This window comes from Melospiza melodia, chromosome 1 (genome assembly GCF_035770615.1).
Source record: "Melospiza melodia melodia isolate bMelMel2 chromosome 1, bMelMel2.pri, whole genome shotgun sequence".
Taxonomy (NCBI): domain Eukaryota; kingdom Metazoa; phylum Chordata; class Aves; order Passeriformes; family Passerellidae; genus Melospiza; species Melospiza melodia.
In genome coordinates, this window is record NC_086194.1 from 34,344,017 (window position 1) to 34,371,198 (window position 27,182).

The 27,182-nt window shown below is 45.9% G+C and overlaps 3 protein-coding genes and 1 long non-coding RNA gene across 5 annotated transcripts; 1 reads left to right on the forward strand and 3 right to left on the reverse strand.

Moving 5' to 3' along the window:
* Positions 1-256: 256 nt before the first annotated feature.
* Positions 257-17,625, reverse strand: HOXA6 (homeobox A6). Of its 2 annotated transcripts, XM_063153562.1 has the most exons (3): positions 17,054-17,625; positions 9,543-9,647; positions 257-2,529 (listed from the first exon to the last, which is right to left on the reverse strand). In XM_063153562.1, the coding sequence occupies exons 1-3, from the start codon at positions 17,487-17,489 to the stop codon at positions 2,420-2,422; spliced, it is 651 nt and encodes a 216-aa protein (XP_063009632.1). In that variant the 5' UTR covers positions 17,490-17,625; the 3' UTR covers positions 257-2,419. The 2 variants fall into 2 exon arrangements, with proteins under 2 accessions (XP_063009632.1, XP_063009626.1); XM_063153556.1 differs by lacking the exons at positions 257-2,529; positions 9,543-9,647 and adding an exon at positions 13,792-15,739.
* On the reverse strand, positions 10,671-13,545 carry HOXA5 (homeobox A5). Its single transcript, XM_063153547.1, has 2 exons — positions 12,760-13,545; positions 10,671-11,768 (listed from the first exon to the last, which is right to left on the reverse strand). Exons 1-2 carry the CDS (start codon positions 13,319-13,321, stop codon positions 11,518-11,520), a joined length of 813 nt encoding a protein of 270 aa, XP_063009617.1. The 5' UTR covers positions 13,322-13,545; the 3' UTR covers positions 10,671-11,517.
* LOC134416936 (uncharacterized) lies at positions 17,053-23,009 on the forward strand. The gene is made up of 2 exons (XR_010027473.1): positions 17,053-17,326; positions 21,724-23,009. It is a non-coding gene; the product is annotated as an uncharacterized LOC134416936 (long non-coding RNA).
* HOXA7 (homeobox A7) lies at positions 22,996-26,390 on the reverse strand. The gene is made up of 2 exons (XM_063153563.1): positions 25,880-26,390; positions 22,996-24,820 (listed from the first exon to the last, which is right to left on the reverse strand). The coding sequence occupies exons 1-2, from the start codon at positions 26,253-26,255 to the stop codon at positions 24,537-24,539; spliced, it is 660 nt and encodes a 219-aa protein (XP_063009633.1). The 5' UTR covers positions 26,256-26,390; the 3' UTR covers positions 22,996-24,536.
* Between the last annotated feature and the right edge of the window lie 792 nt (positions 26,391-27,182).

The following is a 27,182-nucleotide window of genomic DNA, read 5'->3' on the forward strand; positions in this document are numbered from 1 at the left end:
AACTAATCCGGCTTTGACAGTCTCCCACCCGCCCCGCCCGCCCCAGCACTTTTTGTGTCCTCGTTCTCCCGTGGGAGAGTGTAGGAAGCGGGGCGAGGAAGAGAAGCGCAGCCCAGCTGCGCGATCCAGAGGGAGGCAGGCATTGCACAAGGCGTTGCACAATCCCTTTGAACGAGCCCATCCCCAAACGCCGGGGCTGCGCGCAGGCAGAGGGCGGCAGCGGCTGTCGGGCACAGGCCACCGGCCGCCCTGCAGCCTCTGTCCCCAGCGCCCCGCCGCTGCGGACCGCCCGGGCTCTTGTGCCCCTTTGAAGCTGGGCTAATTGGAGGGAAAGTTAGAACGAAGGTTGCGGGGAGGCCGAGGAGACTCCTCGAGGGGCTTGCGGGGAGCAAGGCATAGAGAGAGCCTGAAAATAACGGGGAACAGAGGGGGAAGGGAGAGGGGAAGACGGACACGACGGTATCAAACACTTCCTACCGACCATTACAGGGCTCACTGGGAGCATCCCTCCCCGCGGAGCAGAGCTTTCTGAACTACGAATTTAAGTCCGTTGGTTTGGTGTGCCTCGTCTGGGGTTTATTTTTAATTTTCACTTCCATAAGAAATCGCTAGCGCCTTCGCAGCAGTAGCTCGCAAACCCTGGTGTAGGAGGGAGAGGGCACCCGGGCACTTCTAGGTTGCTAAAACTGAGACTGTTAACGGGATTTGCAGCTCAGGGGGAAACGAGGCAACCGCCCTGACCTTAGGTAATTGAAATTTGATGGTTAAACTAATTACGCTCTTATTCTAAGGGGACAAAAAGTACTTATTGAAAGTCAGTTAGTCTGCCACATTTGGAGTAGGCGCGAACTTTTTCAGATTATTTTTTTTATCTGTACAGGAAAGAATATAAGCAGATAGAAATATTTACCACACCCTTAGAGAATATAATTGCTGAGTGGCTAAATCTCATCTGCTGGTATGGGAAAATACTTCTAATATATCAAGCGTAAATATGATACAGTTTAGATCTTGCCTTCCTAAAGATATTACACTAACAGTTACCCTGGTTTAAATTCAGATTATTGTCTTTTGCAGTTTAATAGATAATGGATACATGCAATAAAATTCTATTTGAATATATATTCTATCTAACAAGACACACAGCGTATCGATTTATATTTTATCCACAGACACATAGGCACGCACATTGCATGCGGCTTGTAATATGTTAGAACATTTCCAGCACTTGGGTATACTGGGGTACTTATCTAAACAATCACTCATTTCCTCCTACTATCGAATGTCTAATTTGTAAAGAGAGTTAAAACACATTTACTTACTCATTTCCAACAGCACATCTATGGAACTCTAACTAGAGTAATAGATAAGTTTCTCTATTTACTCTGCGTGGAGAGGAAATGCGGTTACACACACGCGGTTACACACAGAGACAGCCGCAACTGCTCAACAGCACACATTTGATAGAAAAGGGGAGATTGTTTTATTTAGATTCCAAACAACAAAACAACAGCAAACCCATTTCCTAAAAGGAAAAAAGCTCCCATCTGCATGACTGTTAAAAAAAAAAAAGACCGCCGAAGTCCACCACGATAGCATTTTCCCGGTATAAAGAGATACATGCATACACAGAGACGCATACATGCAAATACCTGCCGGCTAGCACCAGATGAATTACACTGGGGTATCGTAAATATTATCCTCGGCATAAGTCCTGAGGCTCTGTGGCCGGAGCACTACGGCGGGCTGCCGTGTTCCCACGCCACAGTAAAACACAACGAGAAGAGTTGTCTCTGTTTGTCAGATCAGCGCTATATTGGGAGAGTTGGCCGGGCTCAGCTTCATATTATTTACTGCGATTAGATCTCAAAGTTTCCCAGTGCCCTTTTCTACAGGAGGGCTCTGGCGCTTGGTTACAGAGAGAAGGACTCGGTTTTGTATACGAGTGTAAATCTGCAAGGTGACCTGAGCTGCCCAGCTCGAGTCTGACTTTTTCGTGTGGTTCTCTCGGTCTGTGAAGATGTGCTGAGGCAGGACCTCCAAAAGGCCTGTTCCGTGTCTTTCTGGTTTTGTTATCATAAACAAGAACCCAGCCAAGACCACCAAGTGTTATCTTGCACACGGCCATTTCGACATTTTACTGCAAGATTTATGGCTGTAATAAACAATCTCAAACCCTTTTCCCCCCCAGTACTTCCCTTTAACAAACTTGTACCATCACCCTAAGTTCTCAAAGAAAGAAAAGGATAGGATAAAATAGGCCAGCTCCCTTATTTTTCTAGAAGGACTAAAGGCTCGATTTCACTGGAGAAGGAGACTTCAATCAATTAATAAAGAAGCGAGAGTTTCCTGGCCGAGGCTGGCCGAGAATGGGATGGGGACAGCACTGGAATGAAGTTGAGAGGGAGAGAGTAAATTTTCATGCACCAAGAAGAAGCAACTCAATACATACCGAAAGAGGGAGAAAAAGGGGATCCCTCTTTTTCTTGTGAAACAGGCAAGCATTCCTGTTACCCTCCACGTACGCAGCTAAAACATAATTACCACGAAAGAGAAAATTATAATAACAACGGCAATAATAATAATAGTAGTGTAATAATAATAATAATAATAATAGTAATTCAAGTCAACCTCTTGCCGTGCCGGGCATCCTCCACCGAGAGCGGTAGGAGGAGGAAGAATCGCACTAGCAGCCTGGTTTGACTTTGATTTGAACCATTTTGAATATATTTAGTCCCAGCTTTCCCCTCTTGAATGCGAGGCTGTCCCAAGTTTCAAAGTGACCGAAAAGTGACACCGTGTGCATTTTGTTTCTTATTAATCTTACACATTGACAGTCTTTGTTAAATAACAAGGCGTGCCCTTCACCAGGCGACATTTTCATATTTGTTAGACGCGGTGACCTGAAGTTCACCTCGGCCTTGGACTTAGTTTTTCTAAAAGGTCTATAACAGTGTCTTTTAGATAGCAGGGTGCTTTGCCCAGGTCACTTCTTCTAAGGGAAAAATACGAAAAAAAATCGAGGGAAAATGTAAACGTTATGGAATGTATCGACTGTATTCCTTTCTTTGTTCCTGGGAATGATACAGCCCCGAGGCTGCTCCTGCCTCCGCGGATGAGAGCGTCCTTCCCAATGGGCGCTGCCGGGGCAATGTTGGCATTTTTGCCCCAAGTTCAGCATTTGATAAAAGCGATGGTTTCCCTGGCACTGGGACTCCTCTTAACAACTGGATGGTTGGCGGGGTTTGCTCACCCTGTCCTGATGCGCTTAAATAAACACACGTAAAATGTGATTTGTGCCCGGATTTTAAATGAATGGTCTTTTGAGCAGACCTTCCACGCCAGAGAGCAGCGTGCTGAATGCAGAGAGTGAAAGGACAGAAAGAGTTCGTCTCAAATTATTAACTGAACTGTCCTGTTCTAGCCCGTTGGTTTTTTTTGTTTGTTTTTTTTTTTTTTTTTTTTTTGAGGGGGGGGAGGGGGAAACAATTTAAACAATAATTGAAAAGAGTCAATATTTATGTAAGTCGCGGTTTCAACTTCTTTGAAATTATTCTCATTGATATTTTTATTCTAAACCAGATTTAAAATACGGAATTCGGACCACTAATTGTTTTAGTGAGGAAGTAAATGGATTTCTGTCACCTACTCTTGAGTAAGCCGGTTATAGTAACAGCTTTCATTCTGGGTATATCAAAGACGCATTGTTATTCTTGGAAACAATCCGCCTGCTATTCTCTAACAAAATAGATATTTGGCTACGGTTTTTAGCTTGTTATCAGGCTTCGCTCTTACACCAAATAAATAGTCTGGATGTGAAAGGTTATATACTATCTCCAGAGCGGGCAGGCTCCCTAAACGCGCAGTGCCAGGGCTCGCTACAAGTGAGCAGCAGCAACAACTTGTGAACAGCGTCTACACGCCGAGCAAACACTTGCATTACACACTTTCCAGGCTTCAGCAGGTACTTTAGGCACAATCTCCGATAATCACTTTGGCTAATCTGATATCTAACCTCTCGCGTACTTGTTCCCAAGATACAGCGCTCGCCTGCCACGATCCAGCTGTGTCTCTGGCAAATAATTCACGCGTACCAGTTACACAGAGGCCGGTGTTGGCTGCTGCCTTGGGGGTGGAAAGGCAGCAATGCGTGGCTAGGGGTGAGGTGCGCTCTTTCTCGGATTTCCTTGTCGCACTGTCGCCTCCTCCACACCTTTCAGGTCTGATTATCACTATATTCGAGTATCTTTCCCTCTTCCACCGACCCCTCAGCCTTAAAATTTCAAGCTGAATCCCGTCTGCGATGATGTCCTCCAAAATGAAGTTGCTTGAGCAATATTGGCTAGTTCTCCCTCAGACACGTCTAACCAAGGAGCTAAAGCTTTTACTCAGAGGCGGCACTGGGAACAAAAAAAATCCCAGCAATGCGGGAATCTCTCAGCGCTAAGAAATTCCACTAAACTTTTTCTTGGAAGGGTGAAGAGGGGTGGGTGGCAAGAGGAAAAAAACAACGCGCCCTACTCCAAATTTCGCTGGGAACTGCCGCCTCGGGTAATTCCAGAAGGCTGTGAGAACCCTCCAAATCACGGAGAGGCGCAGGGCGCCAGCTTCTCCGTAATATTTTCCATGGGTATCGCACCACGGCCCCACCGCTCCGCTTTTTAAACGAGCTCCTTCGGACCAAACATATAGCCCGTATTATCTCCGGCATGTCCTGTTTAAGCACAGTTTAGCGGTCGCTACAGAAATGAGAGCAAAAACAAAGACGCGGCTAGGATCGATACACGCGTTAATAGCTTCGCTCCTATCTTATCTTCCTGCCATTTTGCAAAGTGAGAAGGCTTAACATTAAACCTCTTAGAGCAGGTTATTATATAATAAACAAGGGTGAGGCATTTTGCTACCTGACTTTTGGAGGAGGCAGCATCAGTGGCTTCTGTGGGGGTAACACGCGTGTTTACCTGCCGCGGCCGAACCCGAGATATTCAGACACAAATGTGGCTGATAATTCAAGATGAAATACAACGTGTATTACTCTTGAAAAGAGGAATTTTCTATCCTTTCCTTGGTAATTGAGGTCATTCAGCCAGTAGGGTTCACCTGGAGTCCATACTGTGATACACACGTAACTCAAAGCTATTTTATCTTTTGTGCTGATAGTCAAGATCTCGGCTATAACATTGACATCAAACTCTGTCTGGGCGAATGACTAAGAGTGGTGCAAAACGTAAACTTTTGACCCTCAACTTTTTGACCTGCAGTTGTAACGCCCTTAACCACAAAGATATACAAAAGCTATGCAGCTTCTTTTAGGAGTAAGAGACTCGCACTGTTTGTTTCAATACTTCTGCTTGTTTCCCCCAGCTTTCTAAGGGCTCTCTTTTTTATTGTTGCTATTTTTTTTCTTTCTTCTTGCTGCTGAGAAATCGGATACTTTTGCATTTTTAATTTTTTTTTTCTTTTCCTTAATCTCTCAGCTTTGTAAAATGCTGCTAGATCAGTTTGCACAGCCTTTCGGCAGCGTTGGAGGGAAGCCTGTTACTCAAAGGCGCTAAATGGTTACAATTGCAGGTGAATTGCTGGGTAAGTTCCGGGCGTGAGGTTGGAAGGAATGGAACGACGAACGTTGGGGGAAAAGCTGAAGCTCTCTGCTGAAGGGTTTTAGTCATTTCTCCTTGATTTAAACATAAAGAAACAAGTCTAATTGTTTGCGAAGCCTTGTCTGGGCAAACGAGTTGACTGTGAACTTGGTCTAAAGCGAGCTCTGCTGGTGATTCCTAGGGTGTGCAGATTTATCTTTTCTGCATTTACTTAACCTGGCAGTGAACTGCACGGGCTGCCATTTATTATCCGGAGACAGACTTCACCTCAAGCAAGGACTGTTCCACAAAATTGCAATAATTACCCAATAACCTTCATAGCAAATATTATTATTGAAAAGACATTTTTTGGGGGGAGGGGATATAGAAAAGATTCCTTTTGCGTCTTATAAGGCAAAATCCATGCAAATTTTACACGATCTCTGTGTCAGATTTGAAAATGTTTGTGCGCATAGCTACAGGAACATGTGACCGGGGTGGTCCATGAGTATTTGCCTTACAGAGAGACATTAGTGAAGATGCTTTAATTTGAAAGGGATAATATCTTCAAAGATGACCAGAAGATTGTGGGAACTGTGGTTTTCCGCTCTAGCTAGTAACCCTAGCCTCAAATCCGGGGGATTTTGAGGGCAGAAAGAGAAAGGACTAAGAAAGCAAACGACATCTTAACTTGGTCAGGAGATTTACTCGTGTCTGCATTAAATGCGTCAAATCTGTATTTACGGGGAGGGAAAACGCATTGCTCCCGTATTCAGCGTTAGAAATCGAAACCTCCCGATCTCCCCCCTCATGATCGGTTCCATTCAATTTCCCATGGAGCAAATTGCAAACTCCTCTATTGTCACCTTTCCACAGATACACACTTATTACATGTAAGGAAACGGCAGAATAATAATTTCCTTGTTCTGAAATTAGGGCATTTGCATAGTTTAGACAAGGCTGCAGAGCTGTAATTTACGGATGACTTTCCATTGGATTGTTACACTCCTGGTTTAGAGAAAGTTAAGTCTTGCAAAGTCACCAGTTCCACCCATTAAGAGAGCTGCCTAATCTTTAATTGGTTTTACACTTAGACATGAGACACTGCACGCAAGTATTTCTTTCAAAGGATTAAGTAAACTGTGTTTCAAATCGCAGAACGCAACGTGCCATTCTTAAAATAGAAAAACCCTTGCACTTATCAATCCCCTAAACTCATCAGAAAAATAAGGTGCGCAGATAAAACATCTGTCCTGATTCTCAGGTATAATTTCCCATGACATTTTCCCTCGGAAAACAATTCGGATCTGGGACTATTTTCGCAGAGTTCGGCAGTCTGGGCTCGTTTGAATTTCAAATTTCAGAGCGTATTAGGAAATCTTAACGCATTTCTGTGTTTGAATGGTTTCAACTGTGATGCTTAATACAGGGCAGGGCCAGAAACAGGTTGAAGTTGTGATTTCTAGCTAACTTTCTTTGGTTGCTAGTGTTTTTTGCAGTACAGGCGGGTTCATATGCTTCTGGACCTAGGGATATTTTTCTTTTCCATAGTTCTTGAACGACTGTACATTGTTTTGTGTGGGATATGGTCCAGAAGCCACATTCAAAAATGTGGAAAATACACAGTAGCAAATCTTTTCACTCTAGGCAATGAAAAATTACAATCCAGGATGATATCCAGGATCCTAAAATATTAGTCCAACGGGCGTCCGTGCGTGCTTGTATATTAGCCAGTTAATTCAAATAGGGCAGTGTTGTTAAATACTGAGTAATCATGAGCTGTTTGTGTCTGGTATAATTCCCGTCTACAAGCAAAGGATTTTCTTTGGAAAACGACCTATATATAAATGAAGACCAAACTTTTAAGGGTTGTTCATGCCTTGCCTCAAACTATAAAATTTTATAGCATGTAGTATAATATAATACACGCCTATCATATACAACTTTCTGATATTCCTATTGACGAAAATGTGTCAAGTAGAGTACTATAAAATCTCCAGCTGTTTAAAAGGAAATTATTTTCAAATGTGCATTTGGATATGCTCTTTTAAAGCCTTTCTCATTTTTTTTAATATGAAATATATGCAGATATGTTTGTTTAGTGCTGACAGGAAGGATCGACAGACACAAAGGCATCAGACTCTATTTATCTTCCGCAAGGGTTGACTTTAAATATTAAATGCTTTTAAAACTGAGCTCTTTGGGATGAACCTACCTTAGATACTACCATTTCTTTAAAGACTAATAAATTAAAAATAAGAATCAGTCAGCAATATGCAGACTTTGCAGAGGTACACAACAACCTCACCCTCCTAAAACCCTGCACCTTTCTCCCATTTTCGCTCACAGTAGCCAAACCAGCCTAAACTACAACATTCAAATGGCACAGCACTAGCGAAATAAAACAAAGCCCATCTCTGTCTCACATCAAACCACTCCATTCTTTTGCAAACCCGACTTTATGACACATAAAAGAAAACAATGCAATCTGCTGAATCAATGTTACTCCAAACCTATGCAGAGAAAGAGGTACCCACAGCTGGTTTGGAGAGATAGATAGATAGATAGATAGATAGATAGATAGATAGATAGATAGATAGATAGATAGATAGATAGATAGATAAATAGGCAATTCTCAGAATTCTACCATAGCCCCTGACTAGTCTGTTTATACCCCCCGAGATCACTCGCCAAAGTAACAGCTCTGAGGATAAGGATCAGGCCTTAATGTTACCCAGAGAAAGATAGAGTTCCTTTCACCCTTTCATTCAAGTCCTGGAAATTCAAAGACTGAAGTTAAATCCGGCCATAAAGTTTATTGCTGAGTAATCACACTCTAGTGAGAACAGTCCACTTAAATAAAAAGAATGTTGAAGTAAACACGCAGCTGGGGCCTACCCCACAATGGCAGCCAGCAATATAAGGCAGAAAGGGAGAGAGCAGAGCTAGGGGGATATTTACAATCTTCAATAAACCAAGCCCGTATTTCATAATTTGCAGCACTCTAATGACCTGTAGTCTCTTGTATTAATGCTACAAGTTACAGTCAATTGGTTCGCTTAAAAAAAAAAAAAAAAAGGAAGTCACAGGAACATATATATGTGTACACACGTACACACCCTTTGTGTACATGAATACACCAATATTAGACTCATATAGGCATCTGCACGGCTTTATACAGAAGTACAAACTGATTTGTACATGCAGGCACACATGAATATAATTTAAATACGTTTCTATTTCTGCAGTTACGTATAGAACTGGGAAAAAGTTACAGCAGTGTTATAAAAGCGCATCCCCAAAACACACTATGCACTCACAGATGTACATATACACACAGCTAAAGCTTTCTGCACAACCCAATGCAGAAAATATGTATCTAAACACTCCAGTACAGTCTTTGCCATTTTAATACTGGCTCTGATGTGCAGCATATTTCACCAATCCAAAGATTATTACCATATCATCACGCCTCCAACTCTATCATGCCTCCATAAGATACTGCCCAGATAATATCAAGCCCAATCTATTTTGTTTCTCCCTTTTTTTAATCGCCTGCAGTAACTACTCTTTGCTAAACAAAACCTCTCCAAACTTGGAGAGTCTATTGGAGCAAAGGAAGTAATTATCTTCTGCGGTAGTCAAAGTGATTAAAGCTAGGCCCCAAAATCCATCTCTGCCAAAGTCGCTTATTGTGGTTTACTTTGATTTGATGGTTAAAATAGAGAGCTAGCTGCTGCGAGTGAAGGGATGGGGGGAGGTATTTGCAGCGCAACCTGGATCATTAGTGCTTGATCCTGCCTCTCGGGCTCGGTGGGACCGTCCTGAAAACCTCCAGGCGGAGAGGAAGGGAAAGAGAAAGAGAAAGAGAAAAGAGAGAGGCGAGAGGCAGCGAGAGCGAGCAGGAGCCTCGGCTTCCCCACTGTACAAATAAACTTTAAGGAACTTGTGCACAAAACTTACCTTTGACTTGCAAGGAGCCATTTTTCACATAGTACTGAGAACTTGTGGTTTGGATACTTCTGTCCCTAAACCTGACAATTTGAATGGCCAGGAGGCACACGTAGCCTGCAAAAGAGTCAAATGAAGTCCAGCGTCAGTGAGATTATATGTTATGTGGTATATAATGTTGGATGTCAACTCCCCAAAACCATAAAACTTACTTTAATGGCACCACGTGACTTTTTATAGCCAGTGAGCCTATCTGTCTGTGCTATGGATGATTTTACGATCTAATTCATAGACAAAACCCTATTCATTTGGCACCCAAATGTCATATAGCCGGAACTGGGGCTTATAAAGTTTACTGTTTTATAACTTTTAAGGGAAGGCATCAATGTAACCAGTCAGTAAATGTGCAAATCTTTAGTTGCTCTTAGAAGCTCAGAAGAGTTAACCATTCAAGCTCTGATGGGGTAAGTAACATTACGTTTATAGCAAACTAATTCTAGCGAAGAAAACCAAAAATCTTTAAAGGGTGAAGAGTGGGAATGTGGCTAGAGAGGATTACTAATAGGCGCAGAGGGCTTGGACATGGCTGTCCTAAAATATACTTAATGAAACCACAGGAGAAATTCTAGAGCGATGCAAACACACCCTAGAGTTCGCAGCGTATTTTAACAAAGCACATGTTTTGGGGTTTGGGTTGTGGTTTGGTTTTTTTTTTTGGTTTTTTTTTTTTTTTTTTTTTTTTTTTTTTTTTTTGGTGGTGGTTTGGTTTTGTTGGTTTTTTTTTGTTTTGTTTTGTTTTTTTTTTTGGTTTGGTTTTTTTTTGGGTTTTTTTTTTTTTTTTTTTAATTTCAACCATCAGCAAACAGTTAACAGTTGATTCAGCCACAAAGAGTGTTGATTGTGGTCCTGCGATGCAGCTTTCCACCTAGCGAGAAACAAGTAAGGAAGAACTTATGGTCAAACTTTCAATTAAAAATACTGGTAGCGGACAATTGCAGCATCCACCATATGCAACGTGCAGCAGGAGCCAGGTAAAATATTACAACAAACTCTGCACGGGCTAATTTTTTTTTTTTTTCTTTTTCAGAGGCAAATCAGGAAGCACAACTTCTTGCTTTGCACAAATCAGATCACAAAAACTTTACAATAGAAAGTTTATTTTTTTGTTGATTTCCAGTCAGGTTTTTTTAAAAACAAATAATAATAATAATTAAAAAAAAAAAAAAGCTGATCACAGTTTGCTCAAACAGCCAGACTTTGACTATATTTGTAACTTTGTTCACAAAAAACATACATCACAGAAGCTGCGCTTAATAAGAGCCACTTCTAAGAGTTCGTGCAAAGAGTCATATACAAAGGCACAGCAAGGACATACTGCTTGGAATCACAGTTTTCGTCACAGATTCACTATTCACTACACGTAGGACAAGTTCAGTTGATTTCATCATTTCACCTCTACAACAGCATTAATTACACAGGAATTATATAGGTAGTTTGAATAAAAATATTTTTAACAGCTTGGAGCTATACAGACATTAACACTTGACCACACATGCACAGTTAAGCAGGTTGAGTGCAACACATAACATTTGTACTAAACCGGGGGAGGGTTTCCTTTCTCTCTCTCCTTTTTTTTTTTTTTAACTTCTTTTTTTTTCCTTTTTGTTCTTTTTTGTTTAGTTTTGTTTTGTTTTAACAGTTACTTCAAGTAACACAGCTCGCTTCATATAAATAAGTTAAAACATCTATTATTTTTTTTCAAGACAAAGCCATTCAAGACAAAGAAATGTACGATAAAAGCAGATCTACTTATACACGCGAGAGAATGGTAATAAACAGGCTCATGATTAAAAGATGAATAAGGGCGACAAGAACAGGGTTTCTTCACAGAAGTAACACAAGGAAGTTTTAGAAAGTCAACTTAGTACTGACATGAGACGACGCAGGGTCAGCTAATACTGCTCAGTACTTTTAATTGATCAAACGCTTAGGGACGGAATGCCCCTCCTGCAGCTGCCATGCTCATACTTTTCAGCTTATTATCCTTTTTCCATTTCATTCTCCTGTTTTGGAACCAGATCTTTATTTGTCTCTCTGAGAGGCAAAGAGCATGTGCTATTTCAATCCTTCTTCTGCGGGTCAGGTATCTATTGAAGTGAAATTCCTTTTCGAGCTCCAGGGTCTGATAGCGGGTGTAAGCAGTCCGAGCCCTTTTCCCTTCTGGTCCCCCTATGTTGTCTGGAAGAGAAAAGTACATGATTTAGATTCTCAGCAGCCTCTCGGAGCCTTCGTGTCTCATTGCAGCTACCAGCAACCAGGACCGTTATTCTCAGTCCTGCTTTGGTTTTGTTTCTGGTTTGGATAAACGCTCAACAAGTTTCCCCCTCCAGCCCCTCTTAGGAAAGGCTTGGGGGAGGGGGATTTGGTAGTCTCGGTAAGTTTTCGCTTGGATTTACGATTCGAATTTTTCTAATTTAATTTTTTTTTTCAGTTTCTTTTATTTTTTTTAAATATAATTTTTTTATGAGGTTAGTTCTCCCCCATGCCTCCCCCAGATAAGCTGATTTGGAGGATGTCTCTGCTGATAGCTGGGTTTTCAGAGCTGAGAGAGCAAAGCTGAAGCGTGCAGCCCTTTCCCACGGCCGGGCTGGGGAAGGCTCTGGGAGGCAGCGAGCCTCCGGCCGCTCTCCCGGCAGCGAGGGCAGGGCAGGTACCCGGGGCTGGAAGTTGCTTTGCTCCCCCGCTTTGCCCCTCGAGCCCTCTACCCCGAGTTTGGGGCGACTCGCCCTGCCCCCTCCCCCACGGCTTCCCAGCAGTGAAAACTGCCCTCCTCGCCCTTTCCTATTCTCTTTTTAATATGTCTAAGCAAAATAAATGGGGTCAGCCGCGCCGTTCCCACTGGAAGAGCCCCCATTCAGAGGAGAGCCGGGAGCAGCCTCTGCTCCCGATCTCCCTTCGGCAAGGCGCCTTGCACTCCCCCCGCCGGCGCTGGCAGCCAGGCGGGCGGTGTTTTCGGGGCCGAGAGGTTTTTTTTTTCCTTTCGGGGGGGACTCGCCCAGAGAAGGGAGCGTGCTTCCCTGCGAGCAGAGTTGTGGTGTGCGGGGAGACTGCCCGCTCTCACGCCCTCCTCTCCCCCTCTCCCCGACCTTGCTCGGCGCTGCCACCCGGTTTACATTAAATCCTCCTTTTCCTCCAGAGAAATAAAGAAAGAACAGGGTATTTGCTTTACCATGACTTATGTGCAGTTTTCGCATCCAGGGGTAGATCTGGGGCTGTGAAGGCTGGGCTGTGCTTTGGTCGGTCGGGGCACTTGCCTGCTCGCTGCTTGCTGGAGTGTCTTCCTCAGTCCCAGACGAGGTGCCAACCCCGTCTCTGCTGATGTGCGTGTTGCTGCTGGAATTGGACGAAGTGCTGGTGGAGTTGGCGAGGGAGTTTTTCACCCCGTGGTGACTCTCGCTGACAGGCGAACCGGCCACGGCGGTGCAGGGCAGAGGGTCAGGGGGAGGCGAGTGGGAAGACGTCGCGGGCTGGTTGTACCTGGGCTCTGTCGAGGCAGAGGTGGTGTTGGCCGGGTAACTGCGGGGTCTCTCATTGGCACCAAAGTGAGTGGAAGCAGAGCGCCCGACGCTGAGGTCCATGCCATTGTAGCCGTATCCGTACCTGCCGGAGTGCATGCTGGCGGAGTCCCTGTATTGCTCGCTCACCGAGCTGTGATCTCCATAATTATGTAACTGGTAGTCCGGGCCATTTGGATAGCGACCGCAAAATGAGTTTACAAAATAAGAGCTCATTTGTTTTTTGATATGTGTGCTTGATTTGTGGCTCTTGGTCGTTTTGTGCGTCTATAGCACCCTTGCACAATTTATGATGAATTATGGAAATGACTGGGACATGTACTTGGTTCCCTCCTACGTAGGCACCCAAATATGGGGTACGGCTTCACATCACGTGCTTTTGTTGTCCAGTCGTAAATCCTGCCTGATGACCTCTAGAGGTAAACTCGTGCACTGGTGGGGGAGCTGGGAGGGCGCGGGCGGCCCGGGGCGCGCCTCCCGTGCGCGCCGCCGCCGCCGCCGCCCGCCCGTCCGCCGGCCTCCAGCGCCACCCGCTGGCGGCGCGGGGGATGGCGGCGGCTCCGCGGGGTCGGCCCGGGGTGACGGCCCCCGACGGCGGCGCGGAGCCGCGCGGAGAGGCGCGGAGCGGAGCGGGGCTCGCCGCCACCGGTACCGGCAGCGGCAGCGGCAGCGGCAGCGGCGGCGAGGCTGCGGGGCCGGCGGGCATTGCTCCTCCGAGCCGGGTGTGAGGGGAGCGCTCCGCTTTGTGCCTGCCTGCTCCTCCGTGCGGGGCTTTTTTACACCGGTTCACAAATCCTATGCGATCCGTTCTCGGGTGCTGGCAAGGCTTATGTCCCTTCTACACGTATATACATAGATTTATAATTTTCCCCACACCTATTCCCGTGCCGGAGCTTTCGAGAGGCAGCCGGGTCCTACCGATGTGAAATGGCAGATATCTATTAAAGATGAATATCGTGCAGCGTTTTTTCCAACTAGGGGGTCAGATTCCAGGCGACTTTACGGCTGCCGCTATTTTATCGCCTCTCGGAGAGAAAAAAATCCTCTAAATGCCGTGGTAGCCATTTTGCATTATATTCTCCAGATCTGGCTTTTAAAACATTTAGAGTACTAGCCCAAATTGTGCCGCCTTCCAGACAAAAGAGCCTCGATGCGTATACAAGTGCATTTGTACACAGCTTCACATGCACACTCATGCACACGCATTATAATATAGAGAGATATAACACATATATTAATCAATATTTTTTTGCCCTTATTTTACTTCTACAAATCTCGAAGTGGAAGCATTTTATGGCAGCTATTTTTCTTCAAAGTATCAATTTATTTTTTCCAGTGCTAAGTAATGCGAATGTGAATTAAGATACCGCAGAAGCAGGAAAGAAAATCCCCAAGTTAATAAGATCTTTTCTTCAAATGAGAAGGAGAGGAAGGAAGGGAGGAAGGAAGGAAGGAAGGAAGGAAGAAAGAGAGAAAGAAAGATAAAAGGAAAAAAGATCGATCTAAGCTCACGAAGCTCCAAGAAATGTAGTCCATAATTCAGAGCCCCCTCAGTGCAGAGCTGAGCTCACCAAAACCTTAGCGTAAGCTCAACGGGAACCACAGAAAATTGCCCGCTTCGAAACCTCTTCCCTCGCTTCCCCTGAAGTTTAACGCCGAGTTTTTACTTTAATTCTATAGTGCAGACTAAGCAGTTTAGCGGCATTAAAAAAAAAAAATCTCCCTGCAATTCATCTTTTCTTTAACTGAAATTTTATACACAGGGGTTTATACAAGGTTTTTTAAAAGAAAATTTCTTCCTTTTGCTATTTAAATATCTTATACATAACTAAAACTTTTTTTCTCCCCTGCGGATCATAAACTCCCAAACACAGAATAACGTGATGGCCCGCCGTAGCGGGAGCTAGCAAAACCATAAACCAAATATTTTCTAAAATCTCTTGTCTTTCTACAATATAAGCATTTCTAATTAAAAAAAAAAAAAAAAAAAAAAAAAAAAGATAAAAATTAATTTGCTTATCTTTTCTCACACAAGCACACCAGGGACACCCACCCACTCACCCATTTGAGATGCTAATCTCAAACATTTTAAATTCTCGGCCAATTCGCTAGTGCTTTAACCGACGCCATATACGCTTTAGGAAGGTGGTTACATACATAGATGCCTGTAGCTCGAAAGCTGGGGCTTCCACATATATTAGAGTAAGTCACAGATGATTGCAAATATACATCTTTTAACCAAGCCTTTTGGGGATTAATAGACTGTGACAAACCTATAGGATTTCAGTAGCAGAAGGAACACAAGGTAAATAATAATAATAATAGTAGTAGTAAGCGCTAAGGAAAGGCCTGGTAGCGTTTATTAAACGTGGTTCTACTCCCCTGACTTTTCCTCTGTTTCTTCGCTGCTGGGCTGTGTGGAACTTATGAATTTGTTTTCCTTTTTCCATTTCATCCGCCTGTTTTGAAACCATATTTTAATCTGGCGTTCAGTAAGGCAGAGAGCGTTTGCAATCTCAATACGTCGTCTTCGGGTTAAGTATCTGTTAAAATGAAATTCCTTCTCTAACTCTAGCGTTTGGTATCTGGTGTAAGTTTGCCTCCCTCGTCTCCCATGTGTTCCATATACTGTACCTGTAGAAGTAAAGACAAAACGATCGCATTGGACAGGGCCCACTGATTTCAGACCAGAAAGAGCGATTAGAATATTCTGCCTCCTTTTGCAGGCACAATCACGGGGAGTGGGGGAAGCTGCTCTGGTTTCCTGGAGGCTTTTTTTCCTTTTTTTTTTTTTTTTTTTTTTTTTTTTTTTTTTTTTAAATTCTCTCTTTTCCTTTTCCCCTGCCTGACGAGCTGTAAATGCAGATGTGCAGTGCGCTTACGGGGTAAGTGGGATACAAAGAGGCTTTGAGGTGGACCTGGGGAAGGTGCAGGAGGCAGCACGGTGCGAGTGGCCGGGCAGAGGCTGCTCTGTGCGCACACACAGGCACAGGCACACGTGTGCTGCCCGGGAAGCCTCACGCATGTTCTGTGCGTGTGTGTGTGCACGCACATGTGGCTGTGTTGACACAAACACACAGCCATTGCCATGGCTGGGACTGCAGAAGGTCTCTAAGTATAATTATAGACATCAGCTAAAGATCATAGAAGAGCGTTTTGCCATTTGCTCCGGAATTTATTGCTCTTGAATGCAAAGCAGCATCGGAATGGTCTTGCTAAAAGTTTAATTTTCAAAAAAAAAAGCTGTGAGACCTACCCTGCTGCAAACATAAGCTCGGGAGGATGGGAGAGAAGGCGAGTCATTAGCGAACACTTGAAGTAAACGTTTAAATTTGGGATTATAAAAAATAAATGTCACCCCGGTACAACCCTCCCACTCCACCCCCACCCCCCATTCCCCCAGCACCACTCCTGTACAGAATAGTTCAATTATGTGAAGTTCACTCCTAAGTCTGAAAAAATTCGCGATGCCATGGAAGTGCGCCCACGGCCCCAGAAACGTGCTCTCAATATCCAATACTCACAGGCTAATGAGCGGGGGGAGGGGGGCGAGGAGGAATGTACCACAAATGCTTTGGATCCTCAGTACAGAGGGCATATTCCATGCATCGCTCTCTGACAATGAAGAAGCAGAGCAGAGGCTTTGGGATGGCTTTAAGAGAGTGATAAAAGTGCTTTGTTCCATTTTTTTTTCCCCCTATTTTCCAAGGATTCCCCTGTAACTTTCACCAGTAAACCTACATCATACTGGGACCTTGGCCACCATTCCCTGGGTGCCAACGTGCCAGGTCTAAACCTGCGAAGGTTTCATGTTACATGTTGCCCTGCAGGAACCGTGTTTCTCCAGCAATCTGGACTTTATCTAGCCAAAAAAAAAAAAAAAAAAAAAAAAAAGAAACTTTTCCTTTTCCTCCCCTCTCCGCCCTTGACTGCACCGAGATGCCTTACCAGCGCAGGAGTTCATCCGCTGCATCCAGGGGTAAACAGGGCTCGTGTACTTCCGGTCGGTGCCTTCGTCATTTATAATTTTGGCTTGGCCGCCGCTGGTTTTGTACTGTTGATCGGGAGAAAAGTGCAGGTAGTCCCCGGGCCCCCTCTGTTTGCCACTGCCGGAAGGAGAGGAGCTACTAATGTCCTTGTCCGAATAAAAACAAGAGGCTCCGTACTCATAGGAAGCCCGACTGCAAGCAATGACGGTGTTGGACTGTTGGTAGAAACAAGGTGAGGTGTAAGTCTTGTCCTGCAGGCTGCTTGCCCCGTAGGAAGCCGGAAAATGCCTGAGAGCATCATAGCCCGCCGGGTACAGGGGGATCTGCCCGAGGAAGGAGTCCTGGCCCCCGGGCAGGCTCCCCGGGAAAGTGGGATTCACAAAATAGGAACTCATTTGCTCTCCCCCTCTCCCGGACCGTGATTTGTTGTGTATTAGTACATCTGGCGATAACTATTAGGAGTCATCGAAGTGGTTTGTTTCTGGATGGCCGAGCGCCAAAAGCGACAGCAGAAAATAGGAGCAGCTGACGGCGGGGCGGCCAATGGGAGCGCGCGCGGCGCCCGCTCCCCCGGGGCCGCCGCCACCGCGCCGCCAACTTACCGGCAGCCCCGGCCCCGCCGCGCCGCCCCGCGCCCCCCGCGCCGCCCGCCGCGCTCCCCGCGGCACCGGCCGCGCCCCCGCCGCGGCACCGCCCCCGCCCCGCGCGGGAAAGCGCTCCCGTAATAATAACAACAACAACAGCGGCGGCGATAATTCCCGGCAGCGCGGGCGGTGCGGGAGCGGGCGGCGGGGACACCCCCCGGCTGCCCGAGGGGTGGGGAGGGGGCGCCCTTGAAAGTTGGAGGCCCCGCGAGGAGGATTCGCGCGGCCCCGTGGGAAGGGTGGGCGAGCCGCCCCCGGCGCTCCGGCGGAGGGAAGGAGGAGGGAGGGAAGGAGACGGCGGCGGAGGATGCTGCGAAGGGAAACTTTGGAGCGCAGGGAGCACGTGAAAGGGGGAGCGGAGCGCCGCGCAGCCCGAGGGGCGAGGGGGGACCCGGCCTCTCTCCGTTTTGCCGTCGCGGTGCCACAACTGCATCCAAGGATTTTTAAACTATTCTAAAATGTATTTATTTATCCATTCAGTCGAAAATTGCCCCTCCACTAAGGCTTCCCTTCGGAGCTCAGGGAGCCCGTCCCAGCGCCGAATCCAGCTGTTGTGAGAGAGGCTAACGCGTCCTGCAGTGGAAGAGGTCTCGTATCTTAATGAACATCCCCATAATTAGGCGGTCGGGGCGGTGGCCTTCTGGGGAGTGGGATTTTGGATTTGCACCAAGTGCCCGAGGAGGCCTCGGGAAGAGCCGCATGGGCTCCCGGCGCCCCCCGGCAGCCCAGATGAAGTTCCATGTGTCTGTTCTCCCCAAGTCTACCCTCCTCCCGCCAGAGTAGAGCCGAGGGTATCAAACATTCAAATTCAAAAAGGAGCCAGTAGGACTATTCCTAATTAATACAACCCGCTAGTGACTCAGCGGAAGCCAAACGGTTTCGTTGTTGCTCGGAATAATTTGATTAAACGCGGATTTGTGTCTTTAAGAGGGGAAGAACAATACACGAAACAAACATTTCCACCTCCATTTTTCAATATGGCAGTTACCCCATAGCGGAAATATAATTCTCGGCCCAGGGCTCGGACAGTAACTGTTCTGATGAAATTCGCTGATGCGGGTTTAATTCAGCCGTAACCCTGCAGTTCCTGCAGATAACATGGGGTTGTTCATTCCAATATGTGTTTACTCATAATCCCTGCCCATTACAACAGATTGAATAGACTAATTTTAAACGCGCTCTGTCACGTAAAGTGACATTCGTACGAGCAGCGTTTCCTAAAGCAGCTTTCAAAGGAGAGTTTTGTTGTTGTTGGGAGACTATTTGTCTCATTTCCGGGGGCAGATTACGATACCTATAAAACAGTAGTGAGTTAAAACATCGCTCCACAATAGTTTGTATTGTTTGCAGTCTCAGCTGGACTTTCACATTCAGATGTTGATTGCCTTCGGGTTTTTTTCAACTTCCTTAACCTCTTCAGCCCAGCTAATCAACAAACACACCTGGTAGAATTACAGCTCACTAGCTAGCTGCATGCTTTGAGAGGTCATTTCAGAAACATGTATTTCCTGAAAAGCAGATTTCTCCGGAAAAACAAGGGGTCTTTTACTCGGTGAGAATAGAGTTTAAAAAGGAGGAAACACCAGAAAGCAAGCACTCATACACAGCATGCTAAATGCGAAAAGGCTTTTAAAAGAGCATATTATCGCCAGTTTAAGTCAGAACGAAAACACACCATGAAAAAAAGAATACTCGGGACAAACAAACCCCACCGGCCTTACTTCCAAAAAGTTGTGGGCAGACGATCTTTTGTTTTAATCCATCACACAAACACCAAAACAAATTTTAAAATAAAAATCGCTCCAGGCTTAGTTATATTTACATTTTGTAGCATGGGCTACAGTCTGATTTTCTCCCCCTCCATTTCTTTTTGTTTCTTTCCCGTTTTTCAAGTTACTGTTTGCGTCCAAACCAAGTTGTGAAAGCCCGATCGCAGGCAGCGAAAATATTTATTCGCCGATCCCATAACACGAAAAGGAATTAAATCTGCACGTTTGCCTGACTGGGTCGTGTTCGAGTAGTTACAGTGACAGCCAAGCAATCTGCACCGCAATCTCTGCTTCAGTCACATTCAGGCGTCCTTTCCGCTCCTCCCCCTACCCCAGAAAACCCCGAATCACAATAATCTGCTGCCCCCCAAGTCTGCCGAGGAAATGTCCGGCCTGGACACATTTCACCGCAGTTTTCCTTCACCATTCCCGCCCCCACTCTGGAAAGCAGAAAGCAAGCCAGTCGCTGCATTTTGCCACCGCAACAAAGTCACACTTGGCGGTACCTGTGTATTTCATACCCCGTTTATTTGTTTTCGTAATCCCACGCACCCCCAGCACCTCCTCCGCAGAACATTCCGCCTTCCTCCTCCCGCCGCAAACGCGTCCGCGACCCCAGCCACTTTCGGATACAGGTGCGGGAGTAGTTACCCTCTTAAGCTTAAAAGCCTCCTTCTCTTCGTATATAAAACCACTTTCAAATCATTCTCGTGCTCTCCAGCGTCATCAAAACCAACCTTTAACTAATAGCTCCTAATCCAAACAGTTTGGGAAAGGCGAACCGTTGTTTAGACTGGCGGGGTACAGAGAGCCCGGCCGGGGGGACGCGGGCGGGTCCTCCCCAGGCGGCTCCCACCGTGGTAACTTGCAGTTGGCACACACCGAGCTAGAATCGGAGGGGAAGGGGAGTGGGCAGAGCCGGTCCTGCCGGAATATTTTGCCCGGGGGCGAGCTCCGATACTCCCACAGAAAAAGCTAAGCCGCTTTTTTTTTTTTTTTTTTTTTTTTGTCCCCTCTTGGTCTTTTATTTGGGCTCCCCCGAGCAGCGCAGGCTGCCAGCGCCGCTGTTCCAGGGGCTGCGGGGGCCGCTCCGCTCGGCGCCCGCCTCCGCCGTCCCGCCACGCCGTGGCAGCACTGAGCACCCGCCACCGCAATAAATAATCGGCGCTCGCTGCAGCCCCAGCCCGGCGGATACCGCAATGCAATGCAAATGCAGTGCTTTATCAGCCCGGCGGCACAGCCGGACCCGCGGCCGCCGTTTAAAGCCTTCCGAGCCGCTCTTTCGCCGTGAGGAGGCGGCAGCGGAGCCGGGCGGCAGCGGCGGGGGCTCCCGGGGGCGCCGTCCGCGGGTGCTCGCTGCCCCCCGCCGGCGCACACCGCGGGGCACCGGCCCGCCGGCCGCCGCTCCCCCGCCCCAGCGCCGCACCGTAACAGTCACAACAAGGAGAGCAAGGGGGGGGAAAGCTCCGTCTCCGGCGCTGAAATGGGCTCAGCCGCCGCCGAGCCCGCTCCGCGCACCCGAGGCGCGCAAGCCGCGAACCACCGGCAGCGGACCCACGGCCGGGCAAGGGATTTATGCAGGCAGCGCTCGATCTGATAAAGAAAATCTAAGCCACATTCGCGCCGTTTCCCCCCGTCTAGAAATAACCTCCCGGACATGGCAGAGAAGCTAGGAGACATTGTGCTGTTCGGCTGTTGTTTTCCTTTTTTTTTTTTTTTTTTTTTTTTTTTTTTTTTTTTTTTTTTTTAAATGAAATAGTAAAAAAATAAATCACATCTAAATTTCTTCAACCGCAAATGAAATTTAGGCTAATGAGTTAATACTGCGAATTAATATTAAAAATGTTTGGGGATATCACTTTCTCCCCCCCGTGCTGGGGAAAAAAAATCCCCTCCACTGATGCTGTAAAACTGAATTATTAGAAAATAACCTGAACGTCACAACATACCCCTGCCGAAGGCAAAAAGAAATCAACTTCGTGAAAAAAAAAAAAAAAAAAAATCCACCGCTTCTTAGCTAAATCACATAAAACAAGCATTTTATTTAGGCATATTTATGCATGCACTGCCTAAGTTAAAATCAGCTGAGCTGCAACCATCTCTATTTTTGGCCGGTAACATTTCCATTTGGTTTAATTGCACATGTCTAATATTTAAAGGTATTAAACCATTTTTCCCTGCTTACAGTAGTGTCATATACATTTCTCACCTTTTAGGTTCTGGCTCACAGGAGCCCCTGCGACTTTGACAGCTGTCGCTTTGGCTGCACAGGAGACGAATCGCCCTCCTTTTGGTGCCAGAAGAAGCAGGAAATTAGCCAGGTTGCAAGTTGAAAATCTGCCACGCCAGTGCTTTGAATCCAATATGCCACACCTTCCAGCGGGGGAACTGGAAATTGCCATCCCGGATCTGTGTTCTAGGCGGCTGCTTATGCCGAACCTCAGCACACTTTGTTCACTATTGCCTTACAAAGAACAAATGAAATGGGGATTGAAAGCCAGAGAGATCCGAAGCAGGACAGAGCTCAGCAAAAGAATGCGGCTCTATTCTCGCAAGGGAAATTATAAAAAAGTTCATGTTCACGGTTACCATCCACATGACCGACAACGACCAATGGAAAAACCGAACAACTCATAAAGTTGTATTGCAAAGTTGTAAATTTTCATAAACAACAACGGATTTATGGCCTTTTCCTCATCACTAAGAAGAGGCAGGTCTTAGAGAGGCGCCATCTTACCACAGAGGCAGCCCTGGAGTTTTTTAAAAGACCTGGACTTTGTACTAATTTTATTAAAATTACAATTAGTGCGTTGACCAGGAACGGAGTGTAGTAGAAAAAAGGGAACTTCAGCGCAATTAATGCTCCAAGTCTTACCTGTATTTACCCGGCCGAATAAAAGGACTTTTCAGGTTCGATATTTTTTTTTTCTTTTAATTAGGAAAAAAAAAAAGGGAGGGGGGTAATATTAGATCTCATTGATACTACGTGGTACCTGGCAAAAATAAGACGTTTTCTAAAGCGGGGCAGTTTTCCCCCATTTTCGTGCTACCGTGATGCCCCCTGGCCCCCGAAAACCGCACACACGAACCACATATGTACCCCATCAGATCATTTACACTTGGAAGTTTCGTCTTTCACTTTCTGTTCATTACAAAATATTCTTTCACGGCATGAGATTTCGACTTGATCGCCGATCGTCTGGACTGGGGTAATGACTGCAAGAGGACACGGGAACACGGTGGAAGGAAGCTCTCCCATAAAGAAGGCTTTCCGCTTTATTAATCAACAACGCTAGGGGAAAAAAAATCACGAAGTCGAGCTAGAGATATTGGTTGATTCCTATCAATTCATCACTTTGTTGTTGGGGGTTTTTTTTTCCCCTTTCTGATTACCGAAAAAAATGTTTAGGTGGTCTAATTTCTTTATTAGTCTATGTAATATATTTTTGTTGCTTCCTTCGAACTTGTTCCTTAATAAAGAAACACAATTCATTGTCAACAAGCATATTTATTTTCTGTGTAACATAAAACACATTTATCGTGGGAGATAGTTGAACACGGTATCACTTCCAAAGAGAGTTCACAAACATTTTTTTTCCCACTTCCAATACTTACACGGCATATCCAAATGTTCACAACGAACACACCGAAACACATTGTAACATACAATTTGTGAATAAACTTTAGCCAAACCTTCAAGACGGATTTATACAGAGTTCTTAACAATACATCATGCTACAAAGTTTCCAAATTAATTACATACTTCCCAATTTATGACATGATCTTACAAATGAGGTTCAAGACGAATATAAATGACAAAAAAATTACAATACTTGCTATTGTAGGAAAATTAATGGTATTACATATTAACACGTTCAGATAATCAGGACAAATAGTTTGTGGTTGTTTTTTTTTTTTTTTTTAAAGGTGGTTACATGTTCATTTAAATTCACTTTTCAAAGAACACTTTCCGCTATATTAAGTAAGATCAACGCAGAATAAGAAAACGGCCTTTAGCAGAAGCAGCTGAAGGTAGAAGCCAACGGGAGATATTAAACCGCTTTGTACAATATTGGCGTGTGTTTTCTTCCTCTCTCGAAATAGCAAAGAATCGAGAACAAAGATATATTGCAGCATATGGTTTTCATTTATAATTGCTTTGGAATAAATATATTATTTTAAATTTAAATATATTCAGACTTTTCGGTACCAAATTCTATACCAAAGCTATTGATGCGTGCTTTTCGAACGACTACACTTACATGTCTAAAAGCGTTTTGCGATTCACATTAGTAATCTTGTAACATCCTTTTGACTACTAAAATACAGTATACTTTCGAAGATAGGTAGGCAGAGCAAGATATATAGGTAGGTAGTCTGGAAAATAGGTAGTACAAATAATTGCTGTAGATTGTAGTGGTTTGTGGAACATTTTCCCCCCCTTATTTGCTGTTTAACCTTTTGTTAGTGTAGCTGTTACTTAAGATACTTTTCTAACAACAATAAAAAAAAAAAAAAAAAAGAAAACAAAAAGAGAAGTGCAGAGCTCCTTATTCAAAATTAGGTAGTTTTTCTTAATGTGAGCCTAATGCACTTTTCCCCTTACACATGATTGGGACTATGGAGTCAGGTAGTTACTTCGGAAGGTCACGGTTTACTATCTGTGCAAGCAGCAGTTCTCCCACTGAAACGTCCCCTGAAGAAGCCCACCCAGATTTGGGTTAATGGAGATTAAAAGAAACCAAGCTGATTGTAAGATGCTCTTAGGAGATATTACCGAAAGGTTCGGCATAGGGCAGGTTTGGGGAGTATGGGAGAATGGGAGAGAAGGCTGGAAGACCAGCCCAAGAAATGTTTTCATGTTTGCAAACGCTTGCTTTCAAGATGATAATTAATGGGAACTGATTTCTTTTTTAATAAAAAGTCTCTCTTTTTTTTTTTTTTTTTTTCTTTTCTCCTTTAAAGGGAGCTTTTCCAACTGTCATGTGCACACACTATTCTAAGAGATCACTTCCTCGAGTGGGACTCCTTAGTCCTCCTCCTCTTCGTCTTCTTCCACTTTCTCGACAGAGGCTGCTGCTGACGTGGGCTCGTTGGGAGCCGGGGTGCTGGAGCTCTCCTCCTTGTGCTCCTTCTTCCACTTCATCCTCCGGTTTTGGAACCAGATTTTGATCTGCCTCTCCGTCAGGCAGAGGGCATGGGCGATCTCTATCCTCCGCCGCCGAGTCAGATAACGATTGAAGTGGAATTCCTTCTCCAGCTCCAGGGTCTGGTAGCGGGTGTAGGTCTGGCGCCCTCGCTTCCTATCTGGACCTGAAAACAGGCACACACACGGCCAGGAGTTAGACAAGAAGAGAAGTGGAAAGTTTTCTCTTTTTATTTTTCTTATTGATATTTTTAATAAATAAATAAATAAATAAATAAATAAACAAGCATACAAACAGAAAAGTGGCCGAGCCAGAGTGAACGATCCCCTTCTTCGATTTCCACCCGCCCCCCCACTTTGCCCTAACAAAGACATTTCAGCCACACGACCTGCCCTGCTCAGGCAGGGCAAAAATTAAGTTGCTCGAGACCTAGAAAAAGTGAAGAGAAAGCGTTCAGGAGAGGAGGTGGGGGAGGAAATTGCTTTTGGGAGGAGGAACTTTTCCCCCAGGCGATGTATTTCCCTAAAACCTTCCAGACTTTCACGTTTCGCAAGGGGAAATAAAAAGCTGGAAGGCTGGGCTGTATTTATTTTATTTTAATGTCGTGGGCTCCCCCCACCCATCCCGCCTGGATCGTAAACAATACATAGCATTTAGCTCCAGAAGAGAGCTCTCCTTTTTCACACACACTCTCGTGCCCCAGTGCCCCCCTCCCCCCTCCGCTTTCCTGTTTAGTACATTTCTATAGATTCTTATCTGCGTGGAAAGGGCAAGGGGGGACGAGAGTGGCACGTCTCGGCAACGCGAGCTGGCAGAGCCCTCGACACGCCGTCCCTCGCTCCCGAACGCCTCTGTCCCCTCCGCCTCGCCCAGCCAGCGGCATTTTTTTTTCCCCCCCAACTTCGACAAGAGGGCAGGGGAGAAGCTTAATCCGTGGGGGCTCCGGGAGCCCGCAGCCAGCTCTCCGCTTTTTCATAGCAAACAGCGCAAATCAACTCAATGCTAAAAATTCCATAGCAAATGGAGTTAAATAAATTTACGAGGCTAGAACCCATTAATTGGGCAATAAAAAGTTTTATGATACTCATTTACATACAATGCCACGGGCTTTCTACGCAATGGCGCCTCGGCTATAATTAAAACCATAAAGGCTGTGCTGACAGTAATCCTGGCGACACGCTTTGCCTGGCTGCCACGGCTCCGAGCCCTCTCCGCTCGCCCCTACCTGAAGACCTCATCCAGGGGTATATCCGGAAATTAGGCTCAGCCTGGTTGTGCAGGTTGCTTTCCTCCGCTTTCTCACAGCTGGGTTTGGTTAGCTCATTGCAGAGGACGGGAATGTTCTGATCAAAAGAGGAACAATGCAGGTTGTAGGCATCAGAGCCCAGGCTGTATCCGGAAGAGAACGGGCTTTGATATATGGTACTGTTCACATTGTACAAGCCGGGCATGGAGGAGGCGAAGGCACCCGCGCCTGGTCCATAGCCGCTTCTCTGGGAGTTGCTTGCAAAGGAGCAAGAAGTAGGCTCCGCATTTTGGAAAAGAGAAGCCCCCGCCGTATATTTGCTAAAAAGCGCATTCACATAATACGAAGAGCTCATAATTTTGACCTGTGATTTGTTGTCCGGCAGGCTTCAGTGTCGGTTTTACGAGGTAGCGTGATATATGATAACATTACACCCCCAGATTTACACCAAACCCCATTTTCTTTTGGACCGAGCTGCCCGCAGCACGTGACCGGTCATGTGACGCCGCCCGCCAATCCCCGCCCGCCTCACAGGTGGTGCCGGCCGGGGCCCGACGGTGCCCGGCCATGGACGGGCCGGGGCCGCCCGCCCGCCAGCGCCCTCAGCCGCCGCCAGCGCCCTCAGCGCCGCCCGCCCGGCCCCGGGGACACCGCGCCCCGCCCGGGCGCTGCCGGACCGCGGGGCGCTGGGAGAAATCAGGTTTCAGAGCTTTAAATGTGTACGCGTGGAGTTATCTGTGTGCGCCCGGTTTAAAGGAGGTGGCTCCTCTCGGCCCCCCTCACGCACACCCCGCGTTGTTTGCGCGCTGTAATGGCAAGAAGCAGGCGGTAACCCTGCGCAGCGTGTGCCAGGGCACCCCCGCCGCTCCCCAGAGCCGCGGAAAGCAAGGCGCTTCCCAGCAGCCAGCCCCTCAGTGGGGCGAAAATCACAGTCGTCCTCCCCGGGAAAATAAAGGAGGGGAAAAACCTGAAAAAACACACCCCAAACCCCTAAACACACAACGACATCCAACTAAACAAAAAAGTCCCACCCAACAACAGAATGCACAAAAAACCCCTAGCACCCACTACAAATAATGGCAAAAAAAAAAAAAAAAAAAAAAAAAAAAAAAAAAAAAAAAGAGGACTCAACTTTCTGAATGTCTCAGGAAGAAAATACAGAATAAACCGAAAGTCTAAGAGTTGAAGGAATCGCCTGCAAACAGCTTCAAATCGCCGCCGCCTCTTTCCTGCCCGAGTTACCTTTCCGCCCTCCATACCTTGCAGTCCAGAGCGTTAGGCG

Excerpts from the sequence above, each read along its gene's own strand:
- HOXA5 (XM_063153547.1), bottom strand. The coding sequence starts at position 13,321 with ATGAGCTCTTATTTTGTAAACTCATTTTGCGGTCGCTATCCAAATGGC. Across the intron at positions 11,769-12,759 it reads AAAACTGCACATAAGTCATG|ACAACATAGGGGGACCAGAA; the intron begins GTAAAGCAAATA and ends TTTCTCTTCCAG.
- HOXA6 (XM_063153556.1), bottom strand. The coding sequence starts at position 17,489 with ATGAGTTCCTATTTTGTGAATCCCACTTTCCCGGGGAGCCTGCCCGGG. Across the intron at positions 15,740-17,053 it reads GCGGATGAACTCCTGCGCTG|GTACAGTATATGGAACACAT; the intron begins GTAAGGCATCTC and ends TTACTTCTACAG.
- HOXA7 (XM_063153563.1), bottom strand. The coding sequence starts at position 26,255 with ATGAGCTCTTCGTATTATGTGAATGCGCTTTTTAGCAAATATACGGCG. Across the intron at positions 24,821-25,879 it reads CCCCTGGATGAGGTCTTCAG|GTCCAGATAGGAAGCGAGGG; the intron begins GTAGGGGCGAGC and ends GCCTGTTTTCAG.